Source organism: Prionailurus bengalensis, chromosome E2 (genome assembly GCF_016509475.1).
Source record: "Prionailurus bengalensis isolate Pbe53 chromosome E2, Fcat_Pben_1.1_paternal_pri, whole genome shotgun sequence".
NCBI classification, from domain to species: Eukaryota; Metazoa; Chordata; class Mammalia; order Carnivora; family Felidae; genus Prionailurus; species Prionailurus bengalensis.
The window spans coordinates 54,748,787-54,762,423 of NC_057352.1; the positions used below are offsets into that span (position 1 = coordinate 54,748,787).

Genomic DNA, 13,637 nt, shown 5'->3' on the forward strand with positions numbered 1-13,637 from the left:
TTGAAGTGTGTTAAACAGCTGGGCCCCGGGGAAACAGACACCTGCGTCAACGACACCGCTGATGTGATTCACTCCACGGCAGGGAGCCGCTGACCCTGACACTCGCAGCCAGCTGACCCTCGGCCGCTTCCGGAGACAAGCTGGGAACCTCAAGAAGCAGTAGTGATTCAAAGGTCATGAACTGGGGTCAAGTTCAGGGTACAGAGTGAGAAGCTTGTGGAGGTCACAATTTTGAGGAAGTATCTGGGTCTTTTAGCACTATACCCTTAGGTAGAACTGACCTATAATGTTCCTTGCTCTTCCCTCCTTGTCTGGTTTGGAAATCCAGGTTACGCTGGCCTCGTCGAAGGAGCTGGAGTGTATCTCCTTTGTTTCTGTTCCTCGCAATCGTTTCGGGAAGAGAGGGATTATCTCTTCTAGAATATCTGGTAGGCTTGCCTGTGAAACCATCTGGGCCTTGTGTGCCTTCTTCCTGTTTTCTATGAGCTGGGTGATGACAGAGTTAATAATTTCTTTAATAGTTAGTGATCTGTGCAGGTTTTCTGGTCATCCCTAAGTCCATTCCATTAAGCTCTATTTTTTTTTTTTTTTTTTTTTTAGGAGACTGACCATTTTATCCAGGGTTCCAAACTGAATGGCACAGTGTTAGTCCCACTCTCTGAGGCTTGGAAGGATTGATTATATCCTTCCCGTAATAAGCAACAAGGGCAAGTCCATGAAGTGGCCCCCGCCCCCCAAATCGGGGCATGTGTTTGCCAGGGATCAGGGTTTAGGGACTGCCTTATCCTGCCGGCAAGCCAGCAGGACAGGGATGCAGAGGCCAGCTCTGGAGTCGAACTGCCTGGATTCCTCTCCTAGTCCCAAACCTGGGCACATGTATCCGTAGTCTCCTCCTCTGTAAAATGGTTGGAATAACAAGAGTGACCCCTAAAGACCCTATGAGGATCACACAAAATACTTCGTAAACCCCAAGGCCACATCGTAAGGGAGTCCCCATAGCCTTAAAACGTTCAACTGAATAACCTTTCACTTCACCAACTTTCAACTTAACAATTCTCGAGAATGCCAATTCCAGGTCCAGAGCAAAACTACTTTCACTCCTTCCAGAACCACCAACTGGCACTTACAACCACCGTCTGTCATTCTCATCTCAACCCTCTTGGCACTTACTAGTCTAGAGCCATGGTTCTGCAGGTGGGATCCCCGGACCAGCAGTGGCATTCGGGAACTTTCTAGAAATGCAGACTCTCGGGCTGGACTCCATATGCACTGAATCAGACACTCTGGAGGTTGGCATAACAATCTTGTGGGTCTTTTTTTAAAATTTTTTTTATGTTTATTTTTGAGAGAGACAGAGCATGAGCAGGGTGGGGGGGGGCAGGGGAGCAGGGGTGGGGAGAGAGAGGGAGACACAGAATCCAAAGTAGGCTCCAGGCTCCAGCTGTCAGCACAGAACCCCCATGGGGCTCGAACCCATGAGCAGCGAGATCATGACCTGAGCTGAAGCTGGACACTGAACTGACCGAGCCACCCAGGCGCCCCCACACTCTTGTGTTTAACACACTTTTCAGAGGATTCTGATGCCGGCTCCATGAGTGAGAACCCTAAGTTTTTTAAAGCCACAGGGAACTACCCAGGCTCTTGCTGGGTTCTGAGGGGCTTTTAAAGGATGGCTATTCCCCTGTGATCAATAAAGAGGAAAAGGATAATCATGTTGGAAGGGGAGTAGGAAAGAGATACACAAACGTTACAGGAGTGAAAGCTGAGATCATTTTAAAAGGTCAATGGAGAGAAAATGGCAAATGTTGCCCGTTTGTGTGGGACGGCTCACTCAACGATCAGAACAATTCTGATCAAGCCATGTCTCAGATGCAGTGCCCAAGCGACAGACAACAGACATCAGGACATGAGGAGAAGGATTCTCAAAATGCAAAGAAATGCACAGTAGAAATGCATTGGCTTCACGGACACTTGGAAAACGCTGGGCGTCTGTGGGCAGCGCTAGGGCTCTGAGCAGAACGCTGGCTCCTGGTTAGGGGGTTGCCACAGGATAGAGGCTCATCTGAGTCAGTAAAGCACTGATGCTTTGATCTGTTCAGACTAGAGCGTGCTAACCAGTTCTCCTGGACCCAGACCAAGGGAGAAGCTAACTAAGTCAACAGCTTTTCCGTACAGATAAAACCGGTGCATTTTAGGAAAAAAAAAAAAAAAATTTTTTTTTTTTTTTTTTTTTTTTTAAGTGAGAAGGAGAGGGAGAAGGAGGGAGAGATGCTCGGGACTAAAGTGCATCCGCAGCAAGAAGTTATGTCATGTTTTAAACTGTTGAAGGACCAGTTCACATTCCCACTTAACAAGCTTAAAATCCGAGGCGTAACTTGGGCTCTACCAGCAAATGGATCCGGGAACCGTTCGTTGCCGACAACGAAATGCCTCCCCTAGAACTACTGTATAGTTGAAATTCACCATTGAACATGCATAACCCACACCCTGCCCCTGAGATCTGGATTCATTCGATTTGGGGTGGAGCCCACTTTTTAACAAGCTCCCCAAGGGCTACCGAGGCAGATGGTTCTGGACCACAGAGCCATTTGTCATTACCAGAGGAGTGAGAATCAAAGCAGTACTGAGTGGCCGCATACAAACACTGCTGGGGAAAATGCAGTCTGAAACCAAAACACCCCCCCCCCCGCCGGAGCCCCAATTTAGCATTTGTTCCCACAGCACAGATCAGGGAAGTCAGCAGTAAATGAGTAACGTGTTATATAAGTTGCTTTTCTGTATGCAGAACCTTAATTCACCAACGAGAAGTTGAAATCATAAAAAAAGTAAGCCCGCCCCCAAAACAAATGCCGGGAAAGCGAAGCCAGGATCTCCCCATTGCCTTCTGCCAGGCAAAGATGAGCCCTCCACGGGGCTGCCACCCCCCCCCCCCCCCCGGGCTCACCTTGTGCCACAAGGAGCTGGATCCTTTGGTGGAGGTAGGGAGACAGCTGATGCTCAGGTTTCCACATGGGCAGGGACACTGCCTTCACTGAGACTTTTCTCTGGTCGAAAACCTAAGTGGAGCCATGTTTTGCTTGACTACACCTCTGGCCCCTTGCTGACAAGTTCTGGAAGCACAAAGCCCCTCTGTCTTGAGTCTTATCTAAGAGCCCCAAACTGCTTTCTCTCTTTGGCAAGGATTCCCAGTCTTTTCCTTTCCCCAATTTCCCCAAGACCTACACAGTAAGCTAGTTCTAACTAGAATGTTAAAGGCTGACCGTGTTTGGAGAACTTATCAGCCCAATGACCACAGAAAATGTGAAAGTGGGCATGGCAAAGATATACCATGTGTATAAAATACATGTTACTGGGGCACCTGGGTGGCTCAGTCAGTTGAGCATCCGACTTCAGCTCAGGTCATGATCTTACAGTTTGTGGGTTGGAGCCCCGCATCAGGCTCTGTGCTGACAGCTTGCTCAGAGCCTGCAGCCTGCTTCAGATTCTGTGTCTCCTTCTCTCTCTCTCTGCCCCTCCCCCGCTCATACTCTGTCTCTCTCTCAAAAATAAATAAATGTTAAAAAAAAAATTTTTTTTTTAATAAAATACACATTACCTCTTCCAATGAGCCAGCCTCAGGAACCTTCTCAACACTGACACGGAACCATTCACTCTCAACTTAACTAGAGAGCAAACTAAGTTTCAGACACTTTTTTTTTTAAGTTTAGTTATTTATTTTGAAAGAGAAAGGGATAGCAGGGGAGGGGCAGAGAGGGAGAGAGAGGCTCCATGCTGTCAGCACAGAGGACTCGAACTCACGAACCATGAGATCTTGACCTGAACCAATGTCAACAGTCAGACACTTAACCAACTGAGCCACCCAGGTGTCCCTAAACTGCAAGTTTTGGAGGCAGAAGCCCCTATCGTTTTATTGTGCTACTCCAAACGCCTAGCATGGTGGCTAACTCTTAGGAAGTGCTAAAAAAAGAAAAGAAAAGAAAAGAAAAGAAAAGAAAAGAAAAGAAAAGAAAAGAAAAGAAAAGAAAAGAAAAGAAAAGACAAGAAAAGACAAGACAAGAAAAGACAAGACAAGAAAAGACAAGACAAGAAAAGACAAGAAAAGACAAGAAAAAAGAAAAGAAAAGACAAGAAAAGGAAAAGAAAAGACAAGAAAAGACAAGAAAAGACAAGAAAAAAGAAAAGAAAAGACAAGAAAAGACAAGAAAAGACAAGAAAAGACAAGAAAAGACAAGAAAAAAGAAAAGAAAAGAAAAGAAAAGAAAAGAAAAGAAAAAACACTGAATTGACTTAAACTGACACCTGATGTGAACCTTAATGGCCACCCCCATTTTACAGAGCACATTTCAAAATGCCTTAGAGTCACGTGGGGCTGCTTATTTAAAAACCCATCTTCTGGGCTAACCACCCCACCCTTGGTAAATCAGACTCCACGGGACCTTCATTTTTAACAAGGGGCCGGGTAATCTACACACATAACATTTGAGAGTCACAGCCCTAACCTTGCAGGGGAATCTCAAGGACACCAACACTAGGCAATGTGATCAAGAGAAAGAGCCCTTTAAGAACACCCAAAACAGAACACAACAGAGGCAGGTAGCCTCCTCCTCTCCACCCAGGCACGGGCCCAGGTGGAGAATGTTCAACTTCAGGAAAAAAAAAAAAATGAGGCCAGTAAGAGACCAGAGATGAGAAAGGTCTAGAGAAGCATCATAGAGCCGAGGCGGGGATCTAACAAGGCCACCTTGCATCCCAGCAGGCTCATCCTTGGCCTTTCCCCCTGCTGGGGGGGTGGGGGGGTACCACGCCCCACCGGCAGATCGTAAACCAGAGGGCACCGACCAGGCCCATAGATGGAGGGCAACTTCGGAAAGTCGTGTGGAAGGAGAGGCCTACCTCCATCTGCCCTTCTCTCCGCGTCCGGCTTCCCCGCTTCCCCCTGCAGTCTGGCGGCTACAGTCCGCGAGCCTTCCTCCCTCCGTGCTGTTCCTCCCACTCCCAAGGCAGCCACATTCGAAGCAGGACAGGGGACCGTGCCGGCCGGCCGGGGACCCAGGAGTCACCCCCGGGTCCCCTGCACCCACACCCAAGGAGCCTCAGACGACCGGCCCGCCAGCCACCCTCCCCGAGCCGGGGAATCCCTCTCCCGCCGGCAGCTGTCGCGGAACGTCAGACACGGATGTTTATGCCAGGCCTCATTTACACAAGCCCACTCCTCCCCGAGAGATGAATTTTTAAAACAAACAGCTTTTACATATGTTAGCAGGCAGAGTCATGTCAGCATCAGGGATCCCCAGACGGAAACATGAGTCAATCTGGGGCAGACACTGCTAAATAAATCCTGTTTGGGTGAAATCCCTCTCTCTGGAGAAAGGCCTCAGATTCCCCAGCAAGATTCCCTCAAGACGCGGGGCTCTCGCTGCAGCGGGGCGTGCCCTGAGCGCTCTGAACTCTGAAATCACCGTCGCGCTGCTGGGCATCGGCTCCATCAGCCCCTCCTGGGAGCGCTGCCAGCCCATCCCACCTGCGTCCTTTCCCTTACTCCCACACACACTCTAGTTCCACCCAGGGCATCAGATGTCCCTGCTCGGTCGGGAACGGGTCGTCCACGCTGATGCCAAGGCTTAGGGTTCTGGCAGCTCAAGAGGGAAATGTCACCACCAAGGCACACGGATATCCGAGAAATGAGGGGGTGCACGAAACAGGTACAGATGGCCTGGCGGCCCCAGGCCACTAAGGCCCAGTCAAGGAGTAACTTCACCATTAAGGAAACGTCAGGCTTGGGAGCGTTAATGACCTTTTGCCTCCTCTTTCCTTAACTCTGCCTGTGGGGACTTGGTAAGAGAGAGGAATTCTCAGAGAATTAGCCTAGGACGGGGTCAGGGCGCTCTCACACCCACCCTGGACGTGGGGCCAGAGCACCCATGCTAGTGATAGAGGAGGGGCAGAGGCTCCAGCTGAAGAACTGGCATGGAGAAGTTCAAGTCCAAACTGGGTCTGAGAAGAGGGGCAGACCCCGCCTTTCTGGGCTACACGGTTTTGGGGGTGGGGGCTCAATGAGCTCGAAAGCAAAGCCTCTAGGAGGCGCGTTCTACCCCGGAGAGGCACTGGCCAGCCCTCTGGGGACACGAGTCTCAGGTCCCGGTGGGTGAGGACTTTGAGCTGCCCTCCAGAACAGGGGCTCTCGAGGGGTTACCATGGCCTTGGGTGTGTTCAAGTAGTAAGGGAGCGTCTGTGGCTTGGCCTTCACACATGCACAGGCGTCTGCAACCAGTGTGGGCCTACGACCAAGTCCACGCGACTCTCGGTGAGCGAGCCGGAAGGGGAATGACCGCCTAGCTAAGAGTCGGGGTCTCAAGCATTCCCCCAGGCTGCATGCAAAGTGCCCGGCCACCACAGCCAGAAGCGAACACAAGACAAAGACAAGCCACGTACCGAGCCCGTTCTCTGCCGGTGCCGCGTGGTTCACACCACACTCCGCCAGGTCTTGCTCTCCGACGTCGTTCAAATCCAAGCCAGGCTGATGGGAGCCGTTTCCAAAGTGCCTCTCGTCCTTCTCGGAACCGGCGTCCCCATTCTCCATCCCATTCTGAGCCTTTTTCAGCGGCATTATTTGCAAACCACTGGGGGTAGTCCTGTAAGACACCGTCTTGGCGGCCCTGTCACCTCCTGCGGGGGGCTTGGCCGAATACCCTTTCTTCGGCTTGGACAGGGCGGGGTTGATCCGCTTCCGTTTATGGGAAGTCCCTTTGCTCTTCCCGGACTCTGAAGGTCTGTGGGAGAGTTTCTCAACCGACGGGCCTCGGCCGTCACGCAGGAGCTTGGAGGTGCTGGCCTGCTTCCCTGACTTGATCCTTTTGTCCTTGGACACGTGCAGCCCGTTGAATTCGTCGATAAACTCCTCACAGTGCAACAGATGGTGCTCTGGCTCCCACGTGTCCTCCGTGCTGCCGTAGCCTTTCCATCGGATGAGATACTCCCATTTTCCTTTCTTGTTCTTCCTCTTGTCTACAATCCTTTCGACCTGAGGTACGAGATAAGAGAGTCAGGGAAGAGAGAGAAAAAAAGGGTGGAGGAAAGAAGTCAGGCCCAGGCAACAACCGCACAAAGCCCGGAGGACAGAGACACACGGGCCAGGGGACAGGCCGTTCAACATCGGAAGCTGACACTTCCAGGAGCGTTCAAGAAGGCTGGTTTATTTTAGGACATCACTGAATGGAACCAAAGGCACTCGGCTGTTTCCCATGACAACTGTGTGAGGCCATGCCTGGCTGGTGGCACCTGCCTGTCCTTCCAAGGCTTACTCTTGCTTGAAATCACAGCACGAGCTTTCACTAAAGATCTTTATTCTTTTCACTGCACTGAAGTAAAATCAGATGTTTGGAGACCATTGCGGTGTGACTTTTTCACCCTTACTTATAGCGAGCAACATTGATTGAGCATTCACATGGTAGGCACTATGCTAATGTATCCTTATTTATAATAATAGGAATGATTAGTCACACTCATTGGAGTGACTAAATGCTGGGCTTGGACGCTCCCATGTCATTTTCCCCTCACAACAACCCAGTGCAGTCAGTACGGATTCGTTCTTATCCCCACTTTATACTTAAGGAAACAAGGCTTCAGGGAGATTAAGTCACTTAACCAAGTTCCAAGCTGGTAAGGGCAGAGCTGGGATTTGAACCACTCTGACCCCAGACTTATTTTCTTAATCACAGGCCAAACCAACTCTCTCTACTACGAAAATCTTCCATACTGACCAAATATGACTTGCATCAACAAAACTCAACCCCCCCCTCCCCACAACATGGAGGGTACAGCTGGTAGGCCAGGTGATAGGTAACGCTCACTGAGAGCCTATTATATGCCTTGCATAACCCCATGGGTGTAACTGCTGTTTTTACTGTTTGATAGATGAAGTGATTGAGTATGAGGTAAACTGCCTACCAGGCAGGGCTAAGCGGTGGCAGAGGTGAGGTCTGAACCTCTATCCATCTGGCTCTAAAACTCTGTGCTAACTGTCCACATACCTTCAAAGTTATGAAAATCCCTGCCTTCAAGTAATCTCCCGGAAGAACACGGTTAGGAAAATGCCAGTCTTGATGCTAATAACTGGTCAATCCAGGGGAAGAGCATGTGAGGGTCGTTTACTACGCTGTCAACTTGACCCTAGATGTAAAATTCTTTAAATTAAAAAAAAAAAAAAAAAAAACCGACAGAAAATACCCAATGCTCTACCCTAAAAAAGCTAAATTTCAGTGAAAAAATAAAACAACTACATTCAAAATCATGGGATTTTGACCCCATGAAATTAATAAGTGAGGAATATGTCCTTGAAACTCATGAAGAGAAACAAAGCGAGAAGGGAGAAATCAATACGCGTATAGTCGATCATATTTCAAGATGGCTGTCAAATACATGGGGGGTTCGCTATATGACTGTTTATGTTTACGTGTTTGAATTTTTCTGTTTAAAATTTTACATAATAAAAAGAAAAAATAACTTTGAAAAGACTGTCTCCCAATGGTTTATGTACAACAGAGGCTATGCAAAATAATTAAGCGATGTTCATTGCTTTGCACTTAATAAATATGCAAATAGCTAGGCCATGCTGCCTCTTCATAATACTGTTTCTTTAGAGACAATTTAAATGGTTTCCTTAATTGATTTATCTACGATCAAATTGGCCTATTTCTATTAAAACTCCTTTCCTTACAAAATGCTCTGTGAACATCTGTTTTAGATTCATTACATAATTTTTAGATGTATCACACAAACTCTGTAACAGTTTAAAAAAGTAAAACCATGCCAAACTAATCCAACTCCCAATCTTTGGATCGAGGAACGGGACTAGTTGAGTATTTATTTCTGATAATGCTTCAGAAAGTCCAGAGTATTTCTGGAGGAGCCTGCACCTTTGCACTTTGGGAGGTCTTTGGAGGGGGAAACCCTCTGCAGGTTTACAGAGGGAACAGGGAATAAGCAAGCTGGCACTGCCTTGAAAGAGCAGCATTCCCAAGAGCACCAGCCTAGGAGTATCAGGAGTGAGCCCAGATACTTCTTAGGAGCTAAGGGATTTGTGCTGGCATGGAGGTCTCCAGCTTCAGAAAATATATGGAGAACACTCCTTCCCCAGGACAAAGCAGAAAACCATGTTAGACAAAGAGCCAACACGATGGATAGGTGGGTGGGTGGATGCGTGAAAATGGATGGCTGAGTGGATGAATGTATAGATAGGTGGATCACGGGAGGGATGGATGGAAGGAAGGAAGGGAGGGAGGGAGGGACGGAGGGAGGGAGGGAGGGAGGAAGGAAAAAATGGATGGCTGGCAGAGAGATGAACACATGGGACGGGTGGATGACAAAAAGGACAGATAAATGGACAGATGACTGGCTGGATGGGTGAAAGGTGGGTAAAGAGATGAGTTCAGAAATGAATGGGTAGATGATGGATGGCACTCACTCATCAAAATGAGCTTAGCATAGTATTTAAGAACACAAGCTGTGGAACAACACTATCTGGTTTAAATCCCCTGGTAAGCCTTTTATTATGTGTTCTTGAGCAAATGAAACTTCTCTGGGCCTCAGATGACTCACCAGGCAAGGGAGAAATAACAGCACCTATCTCACAGGGTGGTTGTGGAGAATATACAAGTAAGTAGTTTTGCATTCCATAGTAAAGGTCACTTAATCTTGCATATCCTCCTGTGAATACAAATCTTGGTGGTATCTAAAGGCAGAATGTTTCCTCACCTTGCGGAATACGACCCCCCCTAAGGATAACCAACTCCTCCCTGAAGAGACAGTCAACCTACTTGCATAAGTCCTTCCAAGCGTGGGAGATGGCTGTGCAGAGCAGTCCTGCTCGAGAAGCCTGGGGAGTTGCAAGGGTGCAGTGTCTACGCGGCTACTGAGGCCCACACTGTGAGTGGGGGGCTTGGTTTCTTCCCTCCTAGTTACCGGAAGACTGAGTCACAGAGTCACAAGTGGGTCTGCCTCCACCTCTGGTCCCGTCCACAAAGCCACTGGGTGCCTTGACAGCCATTTCTACTTAAATTAACCCAATACCAACAACAAATAGTATTAACGGGATCATCCCGAATAGTCTGATGTGTGTGGGGAAACTGTTGGCCCTGCCATTTTCTATCCACATGACCTGCACAAGTTGCCCAACTTCTCTGGGCCTCAGTCTCCCCATCTGTAAAAGAGGTACACAAAATGAACCTGCTTTTTCTGAAAGACGAAAATACCCACCGGGAGCTCAGAGGAAAGCTGGCTCCAAATTTCCCATCATACTTGGAATCTGCAGCCTCCTAGGACCGAATTCCCTTCCTTACATCCCTGTATAGGTTCTCTGACCCTCTTTTCCACTTCTTCCCAGGAGAGTCTCAAACAGAACCAGAATTCTAATCTGTGCTGGTGATAACAACAGCCACGCTATTTAGGACTTGATCTTGCTCAGGTTCCGACAGTCTCTGGGGAAATCCTTTCTTTTCCCCTTACCCTCTCCCAGCCTCCTCTGCTGACCCCTAACTCCTCACACCTGTTGAAAGCACGCACCTGGGCCTCCAGGTCTCAGCAGCGCTGTTCCTGACGCACCACGCCCACCTTACCTGCCCTGCACTACCTGAAGTTCAGTCCCTCCAGATGGAAACAATCATCAACTCCCTCCCCTTGGAATGAGTAACAAACACATGAACGGCATTAAAACCTTGTATGCTCACACACACACCCACTGGCTCCTTTCTTTCAAAGATAAGCAATCTGAGACCCTGAACTGTTTCCTACAGCTCAACCAAATCATTAATTACCGTTTACTCCCCGTGATCCCAGCCAGTATGAGACAATATTCTGCCACAGGGGGAAGTGGCAGGGGGGGATGGCAGGGAACTTCCAACGCAGTTATTACCACTGCCAGGATGTCGAGCGGATGGCTGTCTCGTTAGGAATGATAATGATGTTAATCACCTTTATTGGTACGTGCTGTTCCAGGAACTGTGCTAAGCACTCATGAGGTTTTAGACTTGATCTCTGCACCCAGGCAGGCAGCTGGACATTATACTCACCCTTTGAAAGGTGAGAAAACTGAGTCTCGGAGAAGGTAGGAAACCTTCCCTCGATCACACAGTCAGTAGGGGGTTAGCCAAAATTGGAATTCTAGTTCGTCAGACCCCTCAGCCCAAGTCCTTGGCCCCCTGGCCACACCTCGCCCCTGGGAAACCATCGGGCTAATGGGGGACACAGCCCTTAAATGAACGAGCGTGAAGTAACACATGACGGTAACAAATGATGGCGAAGATAACGTCACGCGGGAAACAACGGCGGAGGGAATGGGGTTACTTCAGATCGAAAGGGTAGCAAGACTCCTCTGAGACAGAACAATTTAAGCTAACACCAAAATGGGCCTTCAGAGGTGGAGAAAATCTGAGCTGGTGAAGTGAGGGGACTTTCCAAGCAGAAAGGAGAAAGGTCCCTCCCCACCTTCCTCTTCAGTCTTCTGCTAGCAGGCCAGTCGAAAAACACCACCACCCAACATTTATCCAGAATTGACGAAATGCCAGCCATTTCTGAAAGTGATCCCCATAGACTGACCATATGTTATATATGTGAACTCATTTAATCTTGAAAATAACCCAACAAGGCAGGTAATTTCATTCTCTTTTTTAATGTTTATTTATTTTTGAGCGATAGCACGTGCCAAGGGGCAGAGACATGGGGACAGAGGATCTGAAGCAGGTTCTGCAGTGCCGGCACAGAGTCCAACACAGGGCTCAAACTCAGGAACCATGAGATCACGACCTGAGCCACAATCAAGAGTTGGATGCTTAACGGACTGAGACACCCAGTGGCCCCTCTCTCTCTCTCTCTTAAAAAAAATTTTTTTTAATGTTTATTTATTTATGAGAGAGAGAGAGAGAGAGAGAGAGAGAGAGGCAGAGAGAGAAGGAGACACAGAATCTGAAGCAGGCTCCAGGCTCTGAGCTATCAGCCCAGAGCCCCACGCGGGGCTTGAACTCACAAACCACAAGACCAACTTAGATGGACGCTTAACCAAGTGAGCCACCCAGGCACCTCTCCCTCTCTCTTTTTTGTAATGTTTATTTATTTTTGAGAGAGAGAGACAGAGTACAAGCAGGGCAGGGACAGAGAGAGGGGGACACAGAATCCGAAGCAGGCTCCAGGGCCCAAGCTGTCAGCACAGAGCCCAATGCGGGTCTCAAGCCCACGAACCGCACGATCATGACTTGAGCCAAAGTTGGACACTCAACCAACTAAGCCACCCAGGCATCCCCTCTCTATTTTTTAACAGAGGATAAAACTGAGGCACCAAGAGGTTAAGGTCCTTGGCCAAGGCCTCACCTCTACAAGCAGTGGAGAGGTAAGGCTTGGTCAGAAGCATCTTGGCTCCGGACCCCATACTTTCAGTGACTACACTCCATCCATCACCCCCTCTTGTCCAGTAGGCCCAACCTGACTGAGGCTGACAGCTTATGTATAGCTTCAGACATTTGTCCTCAGCACCGCCAAGGTCACAGAAGACCTCTATCACCTTTAGGTGGCTTAGGAGTAAGTCTCCTGCACCTGACTCTCCCAGCCTGCCCTGAGGGCCTCCCTCTACGGCTGCTCCAATTCTCCATCGGTTCAAATGGAAACAGACCAATTATCATTCATATTCCCTAACCCCAGCTTCCCACCAAAGAAGACAGTATATGAAATTACAATAGCTCAGGAACCCAGGGTTACCAAAGGTTTTCCAGACGCTCGAAGGAATGCCTCCCACATCAGAGGGAGTTGGACCGAGAAACTTTGCATTACTAATTCATGCCTTGCCCTCTGAATGCCAAGAGCAAAGCAAGAAAGAATAAAGGAAGATGCCCACGCCTGCTGTGTACCCATGGATACACCAGCACATTCAACCCTAGACATCCCCAGATTCTGGACCCCTAGCCCACATCTGCAAGGACCTCTCTGCATCCTTCCAACATCCTGGGATAACTCCCGTGGGGGCAGAAAGGCATGTGGACCCCATCACTACAACTTGGGGTATGAAGTCTTCAGGAAGGATAAAGACAGGACACGTTCTGGAAGCAACTAGGCATGGGCTGTTTCAGGTCTGGAAGACTGATTGCTCCAGATTATCTAATCAGAGAAGGCAGTATAAATAGGCAGTGTTTCCCACCCAGTCCAGCAAAACCGCACTAGAGAAACAGATGCCAGACCAAGAATTTTGGCTCAGAGCCACGTAATTTAAGCCAGCCTCCAGGTGAGAGTCTAAAGTGAAAAATTCAGCAGCATCCAAGTGATGAGGGACCGAGAGGAATTCCCACACCCCTCTCCTGGGAAACACTGAACCAGAGAGACCGCTCCTTGATCAAGAACACGCAGACAGAACCCGGCAATAGCAACATCACTGCAGGACATATTTATGAGAACTTCTAAAACACATCCGAACACAAACATCACTAAAAGTTCTCAGTAAAATCCTCACCAGGAAAAGCACCACTGCGCATTTTTACATAGCATTTGTGTCATGTTTTCAAAGACGACAGAAAATACAACCTCTGTTTTTAGAAAAGAGAGAAAGGTAAAAGATGAAATGAAACCAATAGGTTGAGCAGGAAGCTGAAATGAAAGAA

General features: G+C 48.6%; 1 protein-coding gene across 1 annotated transcript in view; it reads right to left on the reverse strand.

Moving 5' to 3' along the window:
* CDYL2 (chromodomain Y like 2) overlaps positions 1-13,637 on the reverse strand; it is a 170,730-nt gene that overhangs the window by 48,881 nt on the left and 108,212 nt on the right. The window contains exon 2 of the mRNA XM_043599735.1: positions 6,433-7,021. Coding sequence (XP_043455670.1) covers positions 6,433-7,021 — 589 coding nt within the window. The remainder of the gene's footprint in view (positions 1-6,432; positions 7,022-13,637) is intronic.